Source organism: Arachis stenosperma, chromosome 2 (assembly GCF_014773155.1).
Source record: "Arachis stenosperma cultivar V10309 chromosome 2, arast.V10309.gnm1.PFL2, whole genome shotgun sequence".
NCBI lineage: Eukaryota > Viridiplantae > Streptophyta > Magnoliopsida > Fabales > Fabaceae > Arachis > Arachis stenosperma.
The window spans coordinates 90,208,508-90,227,374 of NC_080378.1; the positions used below are offsets into that span (position 1 = coordinate 90,208,508).

Genomic DNA, 18,867 nt, shown 5'->3' on the forward strand with positions numbered 1-18,867 from the left:
TGCTCATGCATTTCTTGTTTATGGTTATCGCTAAAAGTGCTTGAATTGTTTCTAATTTCGTTGATTTTAGTGTTAATTGTTGATTATTGTTTTCTAGTTTCAATGATTATGATTTTTGTTATTGTTAAAAATTGACTCCTATTTAGTGGATTTAGGTTGATTTGGAATGATGGTTATTATTTTCTAGTACTAATGATTATGATTCCTATTATTGTTAAAAGTTCATGAAAATTATTTCCTGTTGATTTGGGTGGATTAGTGTTATTCTTGTTTGTGGGTTGTTGTTAGATTTTCGCCGAACCCGAATGTGTGTACTTTGGAGATGACCAATGTCATCAAGCTGATGTATGACCAAATCTGACCCAGCTACACAAAGATCTCCGCTAAGACCAAGAAGCGCTGGTTTGAGAAATGGGCAGTAATTACTTTCATTATTTCTGTTTCAAACATTTTTAGCTAGTTTATATCCTCTAGCTTGCTTAAATAATTTTAAAGCTTCTTTATTGCAGTTGCACTTCATTTGAGATGATGAGCATGACCTTACTATCCGAAAGATATTCGACCATAAAATGGGTCGGCAACTCCAACAGATGCTGGATGATGTTCATCATGGGCGAGACTAGCGGATAGACTGGCTCCGACCGGAGGTAAAGAAGGGCATGTTAGCTCATTGGGAGGCCAATCTGGAGTTTAGACATAAGCATCTCACAAACAGAGCTAACAGGGCATTAGTCAGGTCGTCTAAATATACCAGCAGCTCGACGACCTTCATGAAGACCAATGTCAGACTGATATGTAGTTCCTTTAATTTTGTTAATAACTTCGTTATATTTGTTTTACATATTATTACTAAGCATTCTAATAATTTTGTATTTCAATACAACTTGTGTAGTCGAAGTCGATGGACCGCGAGGCCATATTGACAGACATGTTTAAGTACTTCCACACGTTGAAAGAGAACAAAGCGAAATTTGCTGATCAGCGGTCTAATAATTCTAAAAAAATGAAGTATATAAGAATCTTATAAAAAATAATATTAAATATATAAATATGTATATTATCTCTATTGAGTAATGTGTTAGTCCTTATATTTTAAAAAAAATATTTTGTTTGAAATAAAATTATATTGTTAAACATAAATACAATAATAAAAAGTTATGTATTATATAAATTTAATTTACCGAGATCCAAAAAAAATCATATATACTCATTTAGTAGTTTTTCTTAAAATTTGATTGATGTATATACATCATTTACTTATTGTATACATCTTTACCTCATTTATTTAATTTTATTGTTTTATAAGTTTGGTCTTACATATAATAATTGTTTGAGAACTTTTAGAAGGCAATAATTTTTATTATTTTTGGTTATCATTTGGTCAATATAAATATTAAATTGTCTTTTACAAATAAAATTTTTTAATTTATGTGTGTAAATTTTGAAAATTTTAAATACAAATTATATTAATTCATGTGTGTAAATGGTGGACGAAATTGTGATCCTTATGTTCTTTGTACTTGTATGAATATACCCTTAGGGCACTGTTTATTTTTTTTATTGGAATTCACAACTCCGTTCAACTAACCAGCAAGTGTACTGGGTCGTCCAAGTAATAACCTTACGTGAGTAAGGGTCGAATCCACAGAGATTGTTGGTATGAAGCAAGCTATGGTCACCTTGTAGATCTCAGTCAGGCGGATTAAAATTGTTTATGGTTTCGAAAATATAAAATAAAAAGAAAATACATAATAAAAGGGATAGAATACTTATGCAGATTCATTGGTAGAAATTTCAGATAAGCGCATGGAGATGCTGCATGGCTCAAGGACGCCTGCTCTCCTACTACTTCTACTCAATCCTTCTTACTCCTTTCCATGGCAAGCTGTATATAGGGGTTCACCATCAGCTGTGGCTACTTTCATTCCTCTCGGGAAAATATCCTATGCGGCTGTCACTCGCACAGCTAATCAGTCTGGAGGCATCACCCATGGTTGATGGCTACATCCCATCCTCGCAGTGAAAGCTAATGCTCACGCACTCTGTCACAGTACGGCCAATCACCGGTTGGTTCCCGCTCCTACTGGAATAGAATCCCTTGATTCTTTTGCGTCTGTCACTAACGCCCAGCAGGTTGCAAGTTTGAAGCACGTCACAGTCATTCATTACCGGAATCCTACTCGGAATACCACAGACAAGGTGAGACTTTCCGGATTCCCAGGATCCTACTCGGAACACCACAGACAAGGTTGGACTTTCCGGATCCTCATAAATGCCGCCATCTATCTAGCTTATACCATGAAGATTCTGTTGGAGAATCAAAGAGATACACATTCAAGCCTTGTTGCATGTAGAACGTAAGTGGTTGTCAATCACGCGCGTTCATAAGTGAGAATGATAATGAGGGTTATCTAACTCATCACATTCATCATGTTCTTGGGTACGAATGAATATCTTGGAATAAGAATAAGATAGAGACCGAATAAGAGAAAATAGAACTTCATTAATACTTGAGGTACAGCAGAGCTCCACACCCTTAATCTATGGTGTGCAGAAACTCCACCGTTGAAAATACATAAGTAAAAGAGGTTCAGGCATGGCCGAATGGCCAGCCCCCTAAAACGTGATCAATAGTCTCTTATGATGAAGAATAAAACAAAACTGAGACCAAAGATGTCTAATACATTGATAAATCATCCTATTTATAATAAACTAGCTCCTAGGGTTTACATGAGTAAGTAATTGATGCATAAATCCACTTCCGGGGCCCACTTGGTGTATGCTTGGGCTGAGCTCGATCAATACACGAGCTAAGGCTTCTCTTGGAGTTGAACTCCGAGTTATGACGTGTTTTGGGCGTTCAACTCCGGATCATGACGTTTTTCTGGCGTTTAACTCCAGACAGCAGCATGTACTTGGCGTTCAACGCCAAGTTACGTCGTCATTCTTCGAATAAAGTATGGACTATTATATATTGATGGAAAGCCCTGGATGTCTACTTTCCAACGCCGTTGAGAGCGCGCCATTTAGAGTTCTGTAGCTCCAGAAAATCCATTTCAAGTGCAGGGAGGTCAGAATCCAACAGCATCAGCAGTCCTTTTGTCAGCCTTTTTCAGAGTTTTGCTCAAATCCCTCAATTTCAGTCAGAATTTTCCTGAAATCACAGAAAAACACACAAACTCATAGTAAAGTCCAGAAATGTGATTTTAACATAAAAACTAAGGAAAACATCCCTAAAAGTAGCTTAAACTCATTAAAAACTATGTAAAAACTATAAAGAAGAGAATATACTATAAAGTCCAAAATATCAATGAATATTAATTTAATTACATGAGCGGGACTTGTAGCTTTTTGCTTCTGAACAGTTTTGGCATCTCACTTTTTCCTTTGTAGTTTAGAGGTATTGGCGTCTCTGGGGGAACTTAGAATTTGGGATAGTGTTATTGACTTTCCTAGTTGAGCATGTTGATTCTTGAACACAGCTACTTATGAGTCTTGGCTGTGGCCCTAAGCACTTTGTCTTCCAGTATTACCACCGGATACATAAATGCCACAGACACATAACTGGGTGAACCTTTTCAGATTGTGACTCAGCTTTGCTAGAGTCCCCAGTTAGTGGTGTCCAAAGCTCTTAAGCACACTCTTTAGCTTTAGATCACGACTTTAACCATTCAGTCTCAAGCTTTTCACTTGGACCTTCATGACACAAGCACATGGTTAGGGACAGCTTGATTTAGCCGCTTAGGCCTGGATTTAATTTCCTTGGGCCCTCCTATCCATTAATGCTCAAAGCCTTGGATCCTTTGCTTTTTTGAAATTTTCGCAAAAAAATTTTTTTTTTTCACTGCTTTTTCTTGCTTCAAGAATCAAATTCATGATTTTTTCAGATCATCAATAACATTTCTCTTTGTTCATCATTCTTTCAAGAACCAACAATTTTAACACTCATAAACAACAAGATCAAAAGACATATGCACTGTTCAATCATTCATTCAGAAAACAAAAGCATTGTCACCACATCAATATAATTAAACTAAATTCAATAATAATTTCGAAAATTATGTACTTCTTGTTCTTTTGAATAAAAACATTTTTCTTTTAAGAGAGGTGAAGGACTAATGGATTTTATTCATAGCTTTAAGGCATGGTTACATACTAATGATCATGAAATAAAGACACAAAACATAGATAAACACAATAATTAAAAACCGAAACAGAAAGAAATAAAGAACAAGGAATGAATCCACCTTTAGTGGCGTCTTTTTCTTGAAGGACCAATGATGTTCTTCAACTCTTCTATGTCCCTTCCTTGCCTTTGTTGCTCCTCCCTCATTGCTCTTTGATCTTCTCTTATTTCTTGGAGAATGATGGAGTGCTCATGATGTTCCACCCTTAATTGTTCCACATTATGGCTCAAATCTTCTAAGGAGGTGTTGAGTTGCTCCCAATAGTTGTTGGGAGGAAAGTGCATTCCTTGAGGCACTTGTTGATGATGAACTTCCTCATGTTCTCCTTGAGGGCCGTGAGGAATTTCTCTTGATTGCTCCATCCTTTTCTTGGTGATGGGCTTGTCTTCTTCAATGGAGACATCTCCATCTATGATAACTCCGGCTGAGTAACATAGATGACATATAAGGTGGGGGAAGGCTAGCCGTGCCATGTATGAAGGCTTGTCAGCTATTTTGTAGAGTTCATTGGAGATGACTTCATGAACTTCCACTTCCTCTCCAATCATGATGCTATGAACCATGATGGCCCGATCCACAGTAACTTCAGATCGGTTGCTTGTAGGGATGATGGATCTTTGGATGAATTCCAACCACCCTCTAGCTACAGGCTTGAAGTCCAGTCTTCTTAGTTGGACTGGCTTGCCTTTGGAGTCTATTCTCCATTGGGCGCCTTCCACACAAATGTCCCTAAGGACTTGGTCCAACCTTTGATCAAAGTTGACCCTTCTAGTGTAGGGGTGTTCATCACCTTGCATCATAGGTAAATGAAACGCCAACCTCACATTCTCCGGACTAAAATCCAAGTATTTCCCCCTAACCATTGTGAGATAATTCTTTGGACTTGGGTTCATACCTTGGTCATGGTTCCTAGTGATCCATGCATTGGCATAGAACTCTTGAACCATTAAAATTCCAACTTGTTGTATGGGGTTGGCTAAGACTTCCCAACCTCTTCTTTGAACTTCATGTCGGATTTCCGGATACTCATTTTTCTTGAGTTTGAAAGGGACCTCAGGGATCACCTTCTTCTTTGTCACAACATCATAGAAGTGGTCTTGCTGGCTCTTGGAGATGAATCTTTCCTTCTCCCATGACTCGGAGGTGGAAGCTTTTGCTTTCCCTTTCCCTTTTCTTGAGGAAACTCCGGCCTTAGGTGCCATTGGTAATGGAAAAACAAAAAAAAGCTTATGCTTTTACCACACCAAACTTAAAATTTGCTCGTCCTCGAGCAAGAAAGAAAAGAATAGTAGAAGAAGAAGAAGAGAATATGTGAGAGAGGGGGAGAAGTAGTTTCGGCTATATGGGAGAAGAAGGTGTTTGTGTTGTGTGAAAATGATGAAGAATGGAAGGGTATTTATAGGGAGAGGGGAGGGTATAGGTTCGGCCAATTTGGGTGGGAATGGGTGGGAATGTGAATTTGAATTTTATGGAGGTAGGTGGGGTTTATGGGGAAGAGGAGGTTGATGTGAATGGTGAATGGAAGAATTGGGAAGAGGACTTGAGGTGATTGGTGAAGGTTTTTGGGAAGTGTGATATGGGGAAGAGTAGAATGAGATTTGGATTAGGAGAGTGTGATTAGGATTAAAAGAGAAGGTGGGAATATGGTAGGTGGGGATCCTGTGGGGTCCACAGATCCTGAGGTGAGGATCCTGTGGGGTCCACAGATCCTGAGGTGAAAAGAAATACCATTCCTTCACCCTATAGGCATGTAACATGCCTTGATGCATCATTTTGGCGTTCAAACGCCCATTGATGCACGTACTGGGCGTTCAACGCCCATGTAATGCATGTTTCTGGCGTTGAACGCCAGTTTCATGCTTGTTTTTGGCGTTCAGCGCCAGATTGTCCTCTTCGTGCACCATCCTGGCGTTTAACGCCAGGTTGTTGCTTGTTTTGGGCGTTCAACGCCAAAATGGTGCTCTGTTCTGGCGTTGAACGCCAGACAGATGCATCTTACTGGCGTTGAACGCCAGTCTGCGCTACCTCCAAGGTGAAAAATTTTTTTCTTCTGTTTTTGACTCTGTTTTTAATTTTTTTTGATTTTTTTCGTGACTCCTCATGATCATGTACCTAATAAAACACAAAAATAACAAAGAAACAAAATAAAATAAAATTAGATAAATAAAATTGGGTTGCCTCCCAACAAGCGCTTCTTTAGTGTCAATAGCTTGACAGTGGCTCTCATGGAGCCACAAGGTGATCAGGTCAATTTAAGTGTGGTATTCCCAACACCAAACTTAGAGTTTGGATATGGGGTTTGAACACCAAACTTAGAGTTTGGTTGTGGCTTCACAACACCAAACTTAGAGTTTGACTGTGTGGGCTCTTCTTGACCTTGAACTGAGAGAAGCTCTTCATGCTTATTCTCTTTTGTCACAGAGGGATGGCCATGTGCCTTAAACACAAGGTAGTCCCCATTCAATTGAAGGACTAACTCACCTCTGTTGACATCTATCACAGCTCCTGCTGTGGCTAGGAAAGGTCTTCCTAGGATGATGCATTCATCATCTTCCTTCCTAGTGTCTAGGATTATGAAATCAGCAGGGATGTAAAGGCCTTCAACCTTTACTAGCACGTCCTCTACTAATCCATATGCTTGTCTCAATGACTTGTCTGCCAATTGCAATGAGAACAAGGCAGGTTGTACCTCAATGATCCCCAGCTTCTCCATTACAGAGAGTGGCATAAGATTTATCCCTGACCCCAGATCACATAGAGCTTTTTCAAAGCTCATGGTGCCAATGGTGCAAGGTATTAAGAACTTGCCAGGATCTTTTTTCTTTTGAGGTAGAGTTCTCTGAATCCAAGTATCTAGTTCACTAATGAGCAAGGGAGGTTCACTTTCCCAAGTCTCATTACCAAACAGCTTGGCATTCAGCTTCATGATAGCTCCTAAGTATTGAGCAACTTGCTCTCCAGTCACATCTTCATCCTCTTCAGAGGAAGAATAGTCCTCAGAGCTCATGAATGGCAGAAGGAGATTAAATGGAATCTCTATGGTCTCTAGATGAGCCTTAGATTCCTCAGGATCCTTAATAGGCAACTCCTTCTTGCTTGAGGAACGTCCTAGGAGGTCTTCCTCACTAAGATTTTCGTCCTCCTCCTCCCTTGTGCATTCGGCCATGTTGATCACATCAATGGCCTTACACTCTCCTTTTGGATTCTCTTCTGTATTGCTTGGGAGAGTACTGGGAGGAGTTTCAATAACTTTCTTACTCAGCTGGCCCACTTGTGCCTCCAGATTTCTAATGGAGGATCTGGTTTCATTCATGAAACTGAAAGTGGCCTTTGACAGATCAGAGACTATATTAGCTAGACTAGAATTATTTTGTTCAGAGTTCTCTGTCTGTTGCTGAGAAGATGATGGATATGGCTTGCTATTGCCCAGCCTATTGCGTCCACCATTGTTAAAACCTTGTTGAGGTTTTTGTTGATCCTTCCAGGAGAAATTTGGATGATTTCTCCATGATGAGTTATAGGTGTTTCCATAAGGTTCACCTAAGTAATTAACCTCTGCCATGGCAGGGTTTTCAGGATCATAAGCTTCTTCAGAAGCTACCCCTCTAGTACTGTTGGATGCATGTTGCAACCCATTCAGATTTTGAGAGATCATGTTGACTTGTTGAGTCAACACTTTGTTCTGAGCCAATATGGCATTCAGAGCATCAATTTCAAGAACTCCTTTCTTCTGAGGTACCCCATTGTTCACGGAATTCCTCTCAGAAGTGTACATGAATTAGTTGTTTGCAACCATATCAATGAGTTCTTGAGCCTCTCCAGGCGTTTTCTTCAGGTGAATAGATCCACCTGCAGAATGGTCTAATGACATTTTCGAAAATTCAGAGAGACCATAATAGAATATATCTAATATGGTCCATTCTGAAAACATGTCAGATGGACATCTTTTAGTCAGCTGCTTGTATCTTTCCCAAGCTTCATAGAGGGATTCACCATCTTTTTGTTTGAAAGTTTGAACATCCACTCTCAACTTGCTCAGCTTTTGAGGAGGAAAGAACTTATCTAAGAATGCAGTGACAAGCTTATCCCATGAGTCCAGGCTATCCTTGGGTTGTGAATCCAACCATACTCTAGCTCTGTCTCTTACAGCAAAAGGGAAAAGCATGAGTCTGTAGACTTCAGGATCAACTCCATTCGTCTTTACAGTCTCATAGATATGCAAGAATTCAGTTAAAAACTGATAAGGATCTTCAGATGGAAGTCCATAAAACTTGCAGTTTTGTTGCATTAAAGCAACTAGTTGAGGCTTAAGCTCAAAGTTATTGGCTCCAATGGCAGGAATGGAGATGCTTCTTCCATCAAACTTGGACGTTGGTTTTGTGAAGTCACCAAGCATTCTCCTTGCATTATTATTATTATTTCCGTCTGCCATCTCTTTCTCTTGTTCGAAAATTTCAAGAAGGTTTCTTCTGGATTGTTGTAATTTAGCTTCTCTTAATTTTCTCTTCAGAGTCCTTTCAGGTTCTGGATCAATTTCAACAAGAGTGCCTTTATCCTTGTTCCTGCTCATATGAAAGAGAAGAAAACAAGAAAAGAAAAAGGGATCATCTATGTCACAGTATAGAGATTCCTTTATGTTAGTAGAAAAAGAAAGGGGTATAAGAAAGAAGAAGGATGGATTCGGATTTATGGATGAAGAGAGGTGAAGAGAAGTGTTAAATAATTAAATAGAAGAAGAAAAGAAGAAGAGAAAATTCGAAAATAATTTTGAAAAAGAGGTTAGTAATTTTCGAAAATTAGAGATAAAATTAAAATTAAAACATGAAACAATTAATTAATTAAAAAGAATTTTTGAAAAAGAAAGAGATATTTTCGAAAATAGAAGAGGGAGAAGTAGTTAGGTGGTTTTGAAAAAGATAAGAAACAAACAAAAAGTTAGTTAGTTGATTGAAAAAGATTTGAAATCAAAATTGAAAAAGATAAGAAGATAGTAAGTTTAGATAAGATATTTTGAAATCAAATTTTGAAAAAGATAAAATTTTTGAAAAAGATAAAATTAAAGATAAAAAGATTTAATTTAAAAATTTTGAAATAACTTACTTCACTAACAAGAAATTACAAGATAAGATTCTAGAACTTAAAGATTGAACCTTTCTTAACAAGAAAGTAACAAACTTCAAATTTTTGAACCAATCACATTAATTATTAGTGAATTTTCGAAAATATGATATAAAGATAAGAAAAAGATTTTCTGAAAAATAATTTTTAAAATTTTCGAAAAAAGAAAAAAAATGAAAAAGATATGATTTTTGAAAAAGATTTTGAAGAGATAAGATTTTTAAAATTGAAATTTTGACTTGACTTGTAAGAAACAACTAATTTTAAAAATTTTTGACCAAGTCAACCCAAAATTTCGAAAATTTGGAGGAAAATAAGGAAAAGATATATTTTTTTTATTTTTGAATTTTTAATTATGAGAGAGAAAAACAACAAAAATACTTTATGCATGAAATTTTTGGATCAAAACAATGAATGCATGCAAGAATGCTATGAATGTCAAGATGAACACCAAGAACACTTTGAAGATCATGATGAACATCAAGAACATATTTTTGAAAAAATTTTTAATGCAAAGAAAACATGCAAGACACCAAACTTAGAAATCTTTAATGCATGAAAAATATGAATGCAAAAATGCACATGAAAAACAACAAACAACACAAAACAAGAAATCATCAAGATCAAACAAGAGGACTTATCAAGAACAACTTGAAGATCATGAAGAACACTATGAATGCATGAGATTTTCGAAAAAATGCAAGAAAAATTTTAAAAGCATGCAATTGACACCAAACTTAAAAATTAACACAAGATTCAAACAAGAACACAAAATATTTTTGATTTTTATGATTTTATGATTTTTTTGTATTTTTATTAATTTTTTTCGAAAATAAAGTGAGGAAAAACGAAAAATAAAAGCAAAATTTTGAAAAAGATTTTTGAAAAGAAAAGTACCTAATCTGAGCAACAAGATGAACCGTCAGTTGTCCATACTCGAACAATCCCCGACAACGGCGCCAAAAACTTGGTGGACGAAATTGTGATCCTTATGTTCTTTGTACTTGTATGAATATACCCTTAGGGCACTGTTTATTTTCTTTATTGGAATTCACAACTCCGTTCAACTAACCAGCAAGTGTACTGGGTCGTCCAAGTAATAACCTTACGTGAGTAAGGGTCGAATCCACAGAGATTGTTGGTATGAAGCAAGCTATGGTCACCTTGTAGATCTCAGTCAGGCGGATTAAAATTGTTTATGGTTTCGAAAATATAAAATAAAAAGAAAATACATAATAAAAGGGATAGAATACTTATGCAGATTCATTGGTAGAAATTTCAGATAAGCGCATGGAGATGCTGCATGGCTCAAGGACGCCTGCTCTCCTACTGCTTCTACTCATTCCTTCTTACTCCTTTCCATGGCAAGCTGTATATAGGGGTTCACCATCAGCTGTGGCTACTTTCATTCCTCTCGGGAAAATATCCTATGCGGCTGTCACTCGCACAGCTAATCAGTCTGGAGGCATCACCCATGGTTGATGGCTACATCCCATCCTCGCAGTGAAAGCTAATGCTCACGCACTCTGTCACAGTACGGCCAATCACCGGTTGGTTCCCGCTCCTACTGGAATAGAATCCCTTGATTCTTTTGCGTCTGTCACTAACGCCCAGCAGGTTGCAAGTTTGAAGCACGTCACAGTCATTCATTACCGGAATCCTACTCGGAATACCACAGACAAGGTGAGACTTTCCGGATTCCCAGGATCCTACTCGGAACACTACAGACAAGGTTGGACTTTCCGGATCCTCATAAATGCCGCCATCTATCTAGCTTATACCACGAAGATTCTGTTGGGGAATCAAAGAGATACACATTCAAGCCTTGTTGCATGTAGAACGTAAGTGGTTGTCAATCACGCGCGTTCATAAGTGAGAATGATAATGAGGGTTATCTAACTCATCACATTCATCATGTTCTTGGGTACGAATGAATATCTTGGAATAAGAATAAGATAGAGACCGAATAAGAGAAAATAGAACTTCATTAATACTTGAGGTACAGCAGAGCTCCACATCCTTAATCTATGGTGTGCAGAAACTCCACCGTTGAAAATACATAAGTAAAAGAGGTTCAGGCATGGCCGAATGGCCAGCCCCCTAAAACGTGATCAATAGTCTCTTAGGATGAAGAATAAAACAAAACTGAGACCAAAGATGTCTAATACATTGATAAATCATCCTATTTATAATAAACTAGCTCCTAGGGTTTACATGAGTAAGTAATTGATGCATAAATCCACTTCCGGGGCCCACTTGGTGTATGCTTGGGCTGAGCTCGATCAATACACGAGCTAAGGCTTCTCTTGGAGTTGAACTCCGAGTTATGACGTGTTTTGGGCGTTCAACTCCGGATCATGACGTTTTTCTGGCGTTTAACTCCAGACAGCAGCATGTACTTGGCGTTCAACGCCAAGTTACGTCGTCATTCTTCGAATAAAGTATGGACTATTATATATTGCTGGAAAGCCCTGGATGTCTACTTTCCAACGCCGTTGAGAGCGCGCCATTTAGAGTTCTGTAGCTCCAGAAAATCTATTTCGAGTGCAGGGAGGTCAGAATCCAACAGCATCAGCAGTCCTTTTGTCAGCCTTTTTCAGAGTTTTGCTCAAATCCCTCAATTTCAGTCAGAATTTTCCTGAAATCACAGAAAAACACACAAACTCATAGTAAAGTCCAGAAATGTGATTTTAACATAAAAACTAAGGAAAACATCCCTAAAAGTAGCTTAAACTCATTAAAAACTATGTAAAAACTATGCCAAAAAGCGTATAAATTATCCGCTCATCAGTAAAATTTTAATAAATATAGATACAAATTATATATTTATTGTGTGCAAATATTTATAAATATAGATATAATTTATTACTGATAAAAAATAATAATATTTGTTTTTCATGTAACATTGCTCATAATTATTTTTATTAAAAATTTTTTCATCATAAATATTATAAAAATCAATTTTGGTCTCACATCAAAATTTTATTTTATTTTATTTATTTTGTATCTTACACAATTATAATAGAATTTTGTTTAGATTTTTTAACTATTGAACTATATTTATTTTATATATTAGATAAAAAATAATTTTAAAAATATGATTTGATAGGCACAAAATAGTTGACAATAATGCAACGCACTGATATTAATAATAAATATAAATTGCAATATTGTCAAAATACTAAGATGAGAAGAAAAGAATTTAAAAATTAATATATATTTTGATATATTAAAATTAACATTAATTTTTTTGTTATTATTATATATTATTTTTGCTTCCATACTAAAATTTTTTGGGTCTATCACTAGACTCAACAGTCTCAACAAAGTAGGGAATATACCGCCGATCAGCAGGTTCAAGAGCTTAACGATTATCCAGAGAGGTATCGAGAGATCTTCACCCACATGACTTAGTCTACGGATGAGTTTAGGTTAGAGTTTAGGAAGTCGTTAGAGCAGATGCAGCGTATGGAGGATTAGATGGAGTGTGTACCAAGTCCAGATGCGCGCCGCTGGCATCGACCCTACTAGTGGTATACAAACATCACTGCCTTATGCGCCACCAACTCAGGACTACGGGACTGATGATGACGACAACTATCTGGATCTGTAGATATTAGTTTAATTTTTTTGTTTTATTGTTTTATTATATTTATTTGATGTACTTGACTTTTAATTTATTTTAACATTCTATTATTTATTTTAAATAAAACTTCTTCATTATTTATGAATTAACTACTAATTATGTGAAAAAAAATTTAAATTTAAAATTAAAATTGACCATTGATGTCAAATGTTAAAAAAAATTGACATTACAGTCGAAATTACCATTGAAATAATCCGATGATAATATGGCACAGAACAACATTTTCTGGCGCTAATATTACCATAAAAAAATTCGCTAGTAACCAATTAATTTTCTGAGCTGGTAATCCGTCGGAGGATCTGACAATAATTATTACCGTCGGACGAAATAAATCCGAGGATAAATATTTACGGGCGAAGTTTGTGCCGTCCGATTGTTTTTGACGATGAATTCGACGGTACTCAACGTTTTTCTTAGAGTTTTATAATTTAAAATAGACTAATTTGGGCATTAAAAAAATAAATTTAAAGATCAATTTGAGCACATTAACGTACAGTTAGCCATGACAACCTGTCACTTAACAATAAATATGAGCTCTATTAAGATGACAGTTTACTCAAGGACGAACATGAATTTACGTTTTCTCAATTTAAGAGGCATAGTTGATCATTTTCGAAAGTCGAGTATTTAATTGATGCACGGTTTGAAATTTGGAGAATAGATTAGATATTTTTTTATATATTATATGATATTATTTTTGTTTTAAAATATCATTTTAGAATAAATATAATATAATATTTGTTAAATTTAATTTTTAAAATTAAAATTTTATTAATTTATTATATAAAATTTATAAATTTGTATATATTAATTTTATATTATACCGATTTGATTTATTTTAATTTTTTTTAAGTCAAGTTAAAATAAATAGTCCTATCGTGTATATATATATATATATATATATATATATATATATATTTATAATATGATTATGCTATGGTGATTATATATTAGAAGTATTGTTAAAATTAAAATTAAGTTTTTTATATTTTGGTAACAATTTTTTTAATAATATTTTTTAAAAATATTTTTAATATTAAAAAATATTATTTTAATTTTAGTATATTTATATATATATTTGCTTTGATTCACTCTTGAAGAAAACAATACTCCATCATGGCACCTATCACTTCTTCTGAAACTGGAAACAAAAATGATAGTCAAAAGCGGCCACACTACAAACCCAATTACATCCCTGATCCTAATTATGTCCGCATCCTCGACACCACCCTCCGCGACGGCGAACAGTCCCCGGGCGCTGCCATGGCTCCCCACCAGAAGCTCAACATCGCCCGCCAGCTTGCTAAGCTTGGCGTGGACGTCATCGAGGCAGGGTTTCCCTGTTCGTCCAAGGATGACTTCGCTGCCGTAAAGATGATAGCAGAAGAGGTAGAAAATTATAAGGAACTACTTCTCCGATGGCTATCATTATGATTATAATGCCTAATCTGTCTTCTTCCTTTTGCCTTTATAGGTAGGAAGCAACGTCGATGATGATGGGTACGTGCCGGTCATCGCCGGTGGTGCGAGATGCAATGAGAAGGACATAGAAATAGCTTGGGAAGCTGTAAAGGCGGCAAAGAGGCCAAGGATCAGCACGTTCATCGCCACGAGTGAGATCCACATGAAGCACAAGCTTAAAAAGACGAAGGAAGAGGTTCTTGATCTTGCATGTAGAATGGTCAAGTTTGCACGGTCTTTGGGCTGTGATGATGTCCAATTTATCACTGAAGATGCTGTCAGGTTTAATTATTCTTTTTTATTTCAATTAATTTTTTTGTTGCTTTTACAATTGAAGAGTTTTCTGGAGACCACGCCAATGGTATCTAACCATGACCAAAGATTAAACACTGTTATCTTGGTCACTAAAAAATTTCTCTTTTTTAATTATTTATGATATTTTCCTTCTTGCTAAGGGTTTTTTAATTAATATTTTTTATTAATATTAATCAATAATTTAGTCTAATATTTTATTTGTACATTATTATGAATAAATTTTAAGATTTAAAATTTAAAATTTATTATTAAAAATTTAGAATATTAAACTAAGAATAATAAATTTTCTTGATTATATAACTTTATTTAAAATTATTGACTTTCTAAAATTATAAAAAATAATGCTGTATACAAATCGGATTGGATATGGCCTATAATTCTATTTGATCCACACTGCACTCATTGGATCGGATCGGATATCGGGTATATCAGCATAATTCAAAAAAACTGTTTTAAGATTCTGTTTGGCTATTTTTACAAAAAATTGTCCAAAAAATCTATTTTTTCACATGTTTAAACTTATTTACTCTTAAAATATTATCAATAAAAATTCTTTTAAATAATAAAAAAATAATAATAACACAAGATCTAAGTTTAATTATTCTAAGTTGAACTATAACAAGTCACCAAAAAAAGTTGAACTATAACATAAAAAATTAAAAATAATATATTATAAAATTCATAAAACAACACACTAAAATTCATATCACATTAGGGTTTACTTTCTTAAACTATGTTATTTATATGAGACGTGCGGATATATAGATCTGCGAATCAAATTTGCGGATATCACTGCTAAATCTGCAATTCGATCTTACGATAGTACGGATCAAATCTGATGTAAATAATTACCGCAGATATATAGATATTATTCGATTCATGTGCAGTCTTAATAAAAAGTAGAAATAAATCGGTGTAAAGTAAGTAATAATTATAAACACATTCAATTTAAATTTTCCCTTGCTCATTATTCCTTTCTCCTCAACAAAAAGAACTCTATATACCAAAAAGTATTGATTTTACCAGCGGTTGGTGCTGTCGGCTGTGCTTTTCTCATCACGAAAACAAAATAGTCAAAGATCATTGCTAGTAGTTTACTTAAGCCCTGAAACTTGCTAAGTGTAAACTTCTTTGATATGATAACACCTCTATTTTATTTCCCTAAAACCTTAACTACTAAATTCGTATTAAATATATATTAAAATATAAAATATATATTAAAAATAAATTGAATAATATATATATATATATATATATATATATATAACGCGATTAATTTTTTGGATATACTACACAAAGTATTTCAAATGATTAAAAAATATTATGTAGTTATAATATTTTCTTTTTAAATAAAGATGGTCTATAACAATAACCCGTCGTTATTACGTATTAATATACATTATCTATAAATGTTGTCATATATATTTTTTAAATAAAGTAATTTGACATCACAATAATAAAATATTTTATAATAAAATAATCAAATTTATTATAGTAAAATAATAAATTATTTTTATATAGCATAATTAAACTTTATAAAAGTATAATATGTATCTCTATATGATGATAACTAATTAATATCTGATTTTTTATGTTGTAAATGATTGAACTTTTTCTCCCTCAATCGTCTTTTGAAATATTTTTTGGTTAAAATGAATTTTTTAACTTTAACAAATGTAGTTGGAGATACCTTAATGGTTGATTAACCATGATATAAAACTCATTTTAGGTATATAATTTTAATTTTCATAATAATTTTCAAATGAGATTTTATTTTAAAAAAACAAGTATAATTCGTTTAAACTGTATATATCTAAATTCTCGTGTGTTTTAGATGCATCTTCTCTTGATAAGTGTTGCTAGATATGCAGTAATTAAGAATCAATTAAAGTTATCTAAATGCGTTAGTTAATAGGGTTTATCTATTTTAGGACACACAATTTAAAAATTAAAAAAATTATTAAGAATATAAAAAAAATTTAAATTTTTAATATATTTATTTTATATTTATTAAATAAAAATATTTTAAATTTTTTTATTGATAATAATTTATCATGTATTTTAAAAACACATATTAACTAAATCCTAACTAATAATAGGACCAACTTTTTCAATTTGTCAAATATTAGGTTGTGTCTGCTGTGCTTTAATAACCGGGCTGTAAGTGTAAGTGTTTGTTATTAGAGTAATACTTTAAATACGTCTTTAAAGATCTAGTGGTCCAATAAATTTGTTTTTTAGAAAAATTAATTAGGTCTTAGATCTCTAAAATTACTAGATATATGTCATATAGGTTTTTAAGTTAGGTTAAACCGATTAACACGACACTCTCTCTCCTACGTGGATGTTGTAAATATGACGTGTTAGGTAAAGCAACATGTGTCACACTCAGGACAGATTAGTCTTTGGACACGTAAATAAAACGACATCGTTGTGGGACAATGCCAAACGACGCCGTTTTTAGTGACTGCTAAAATCGGTCGCTATATTAACCCTTAGTAACTGATTTAGTGATTGCTACCTTTGCGACCAAATTAGGGACCAACTATTTTATCAATATATTTTTAAGTTGGTTTCTAATTCGGTCGCAAAATTATAAAATAGCAACCAATTTAGCGACTGAATGCTTTAAAACTAGCATTTTATAGTTGGTCGCTAAATCGGTCGCTATCTTAACACTTAGAATCCGATTTAGCGACCAACTTCTTAGCGATCGATTTAGCGACCAACCATCATTAAACTTATTTTTATATATTGGTCGCAAAATTGGTCGCTAAATTAAAAATAACAACCGATTTAGCCACCAACATACCTAAAATCTTGTTTTTTGTTTTGGTTGCTAATTCGGTCGCTAAGTTATAAAAAAAAGTGACCGATTTTAGCGACCGACTAGATTGGCTTTGTCATTGGTAGCTAAATCGGTTACTAATTTTTATTTTAGCAACCATTCGCTAATTTAAATTTAGCGACTGATTTAGCAACCAATTTTTTCTAAATCCTAGAAAAGTTTGTTTGGTCGCAAAATGGGTCTCTAATAGTGACCGATTTTGTTGGTCGCTAAAATCGGTCACTATTTTGAAACTTTCTTGTAGTGATATGGGTTATGCTAAGTAACCAATGACTTTCTTGAACAATATGAACAACTACCAATCAAATAAAAATACACTACACCTCCAAATTACCCACCTAATCTTAATATTAGAATAACCATCCGCACACCTAGTGAAATGAACATCCGATATATCCATTGTTCATATTGTTTAATATTTTCATTGTCTACCTATACTTTTCCTAAGTATATATAACCAATTTAACATGCTAGCACCACCTCAAAATCCTCTCCTTTGATTACACTCAGTTTTGTCACTGACTTAACAGCGACATTGCCAAGTGAGTAGTATCAGATATGTTATCTCATCATTAATCGTGTCAACATTGCTGTGTGCAGCTCTTTTTTGCTACTGTGCTATTCACCATTGTTTCTACCATAGAGCAATCAACATTTACATCAACCTCCATCCAACTAGACATTAGGACTCGATTAAACCATAACTAGATAATTCAGAGCAATTCTTTTACACTTTCAAATTTACAGCATAATTCAGTATAATATACATCCAACTCTTCAGCTTCTAAGCAAATCAAAACTCATGAAAACCCACCGATTATATATGATGAAGCCGACATAGATGAGGGTATTAACAAGTGCAAGTATAATCTTTTGAAAAAAAATTCACCGATAAATTAATTATTCCTAACTGGGTACAAAGTGCTATGACAAATATTTGGAGGAATCTCCAAGGATTCCATACGAAGGAAATTCACTTTAAACTTTACCAATTTTTTTTTGGCAAATATGGTACGTTTCCTTAAAGGAAGTCCCTAGATTTTTAGAAATTCATAGCTACTCGTTGGAAAGTGGGAGAGGAAATTTAACCCACGACGCATAGATTTCTTTACTGATGATGTTCATGTGTAAATGTGGAAATTGGGCCAAAAACTGGCAGCTTTACTCGGAGATGTTCTTGATTGCTACCTCTATTATGGAGGTGGCAAATTCAGAATTTTATTAAGGCCAAGGTGAGGATGTGGATTAATAAACCGTTTTTGGTGGACACACATATTGGCAGCCATCAAGAC

The 18,867-nt window shown here is 34.4% G+C and overlaps 1 protein-coding gene and 1 non-coding gene across 3 annotated transcripts in view; both read left to right on the forward strand.

The window, feature by feature from the left end:
• The first annotated feature begins 8,116 nt into the window (after positions 1 to 8,116).
• Positions 8,117 to 8,220, forward strand: LOC130964095 (small nucleolar RNA R71). Its single transcript, XR_009080204.1, has one exon. It is a non-coding gene; the product is annotated as a small nucleolar RNA R71 (small nucleolar RNA).
• Positions 8,221 to 14,038: 5,818 nt separating this feature from the next.
• Positions 14,039 to 18,867, forward strand: part of LOC130960221 (probable 2-isopropylmalate synthase) — a 32,471-nt gene continuing 27,642 nt past the window's right edge. For both annotated transcript variants that reach the window (XR_009079033.1, XM_057885559.1), the window contains exons 1-2: positions 14,039 to 14,340; positions 14,426 to 14,694. Coding sequence is in view for 1 of the 2 variants with exons in the window: in XM_057885559.1 (XP_057741542.1) it covers positions 14,068 to 14,340; positions 14,426 to 14,694 (542 nt within the window). In the remaining variant the exon portion in view is untranslated. The remainder of the gene's footprint in view (positions 14,341 to 14,425; positions 14,695 to 18,867) is intronic.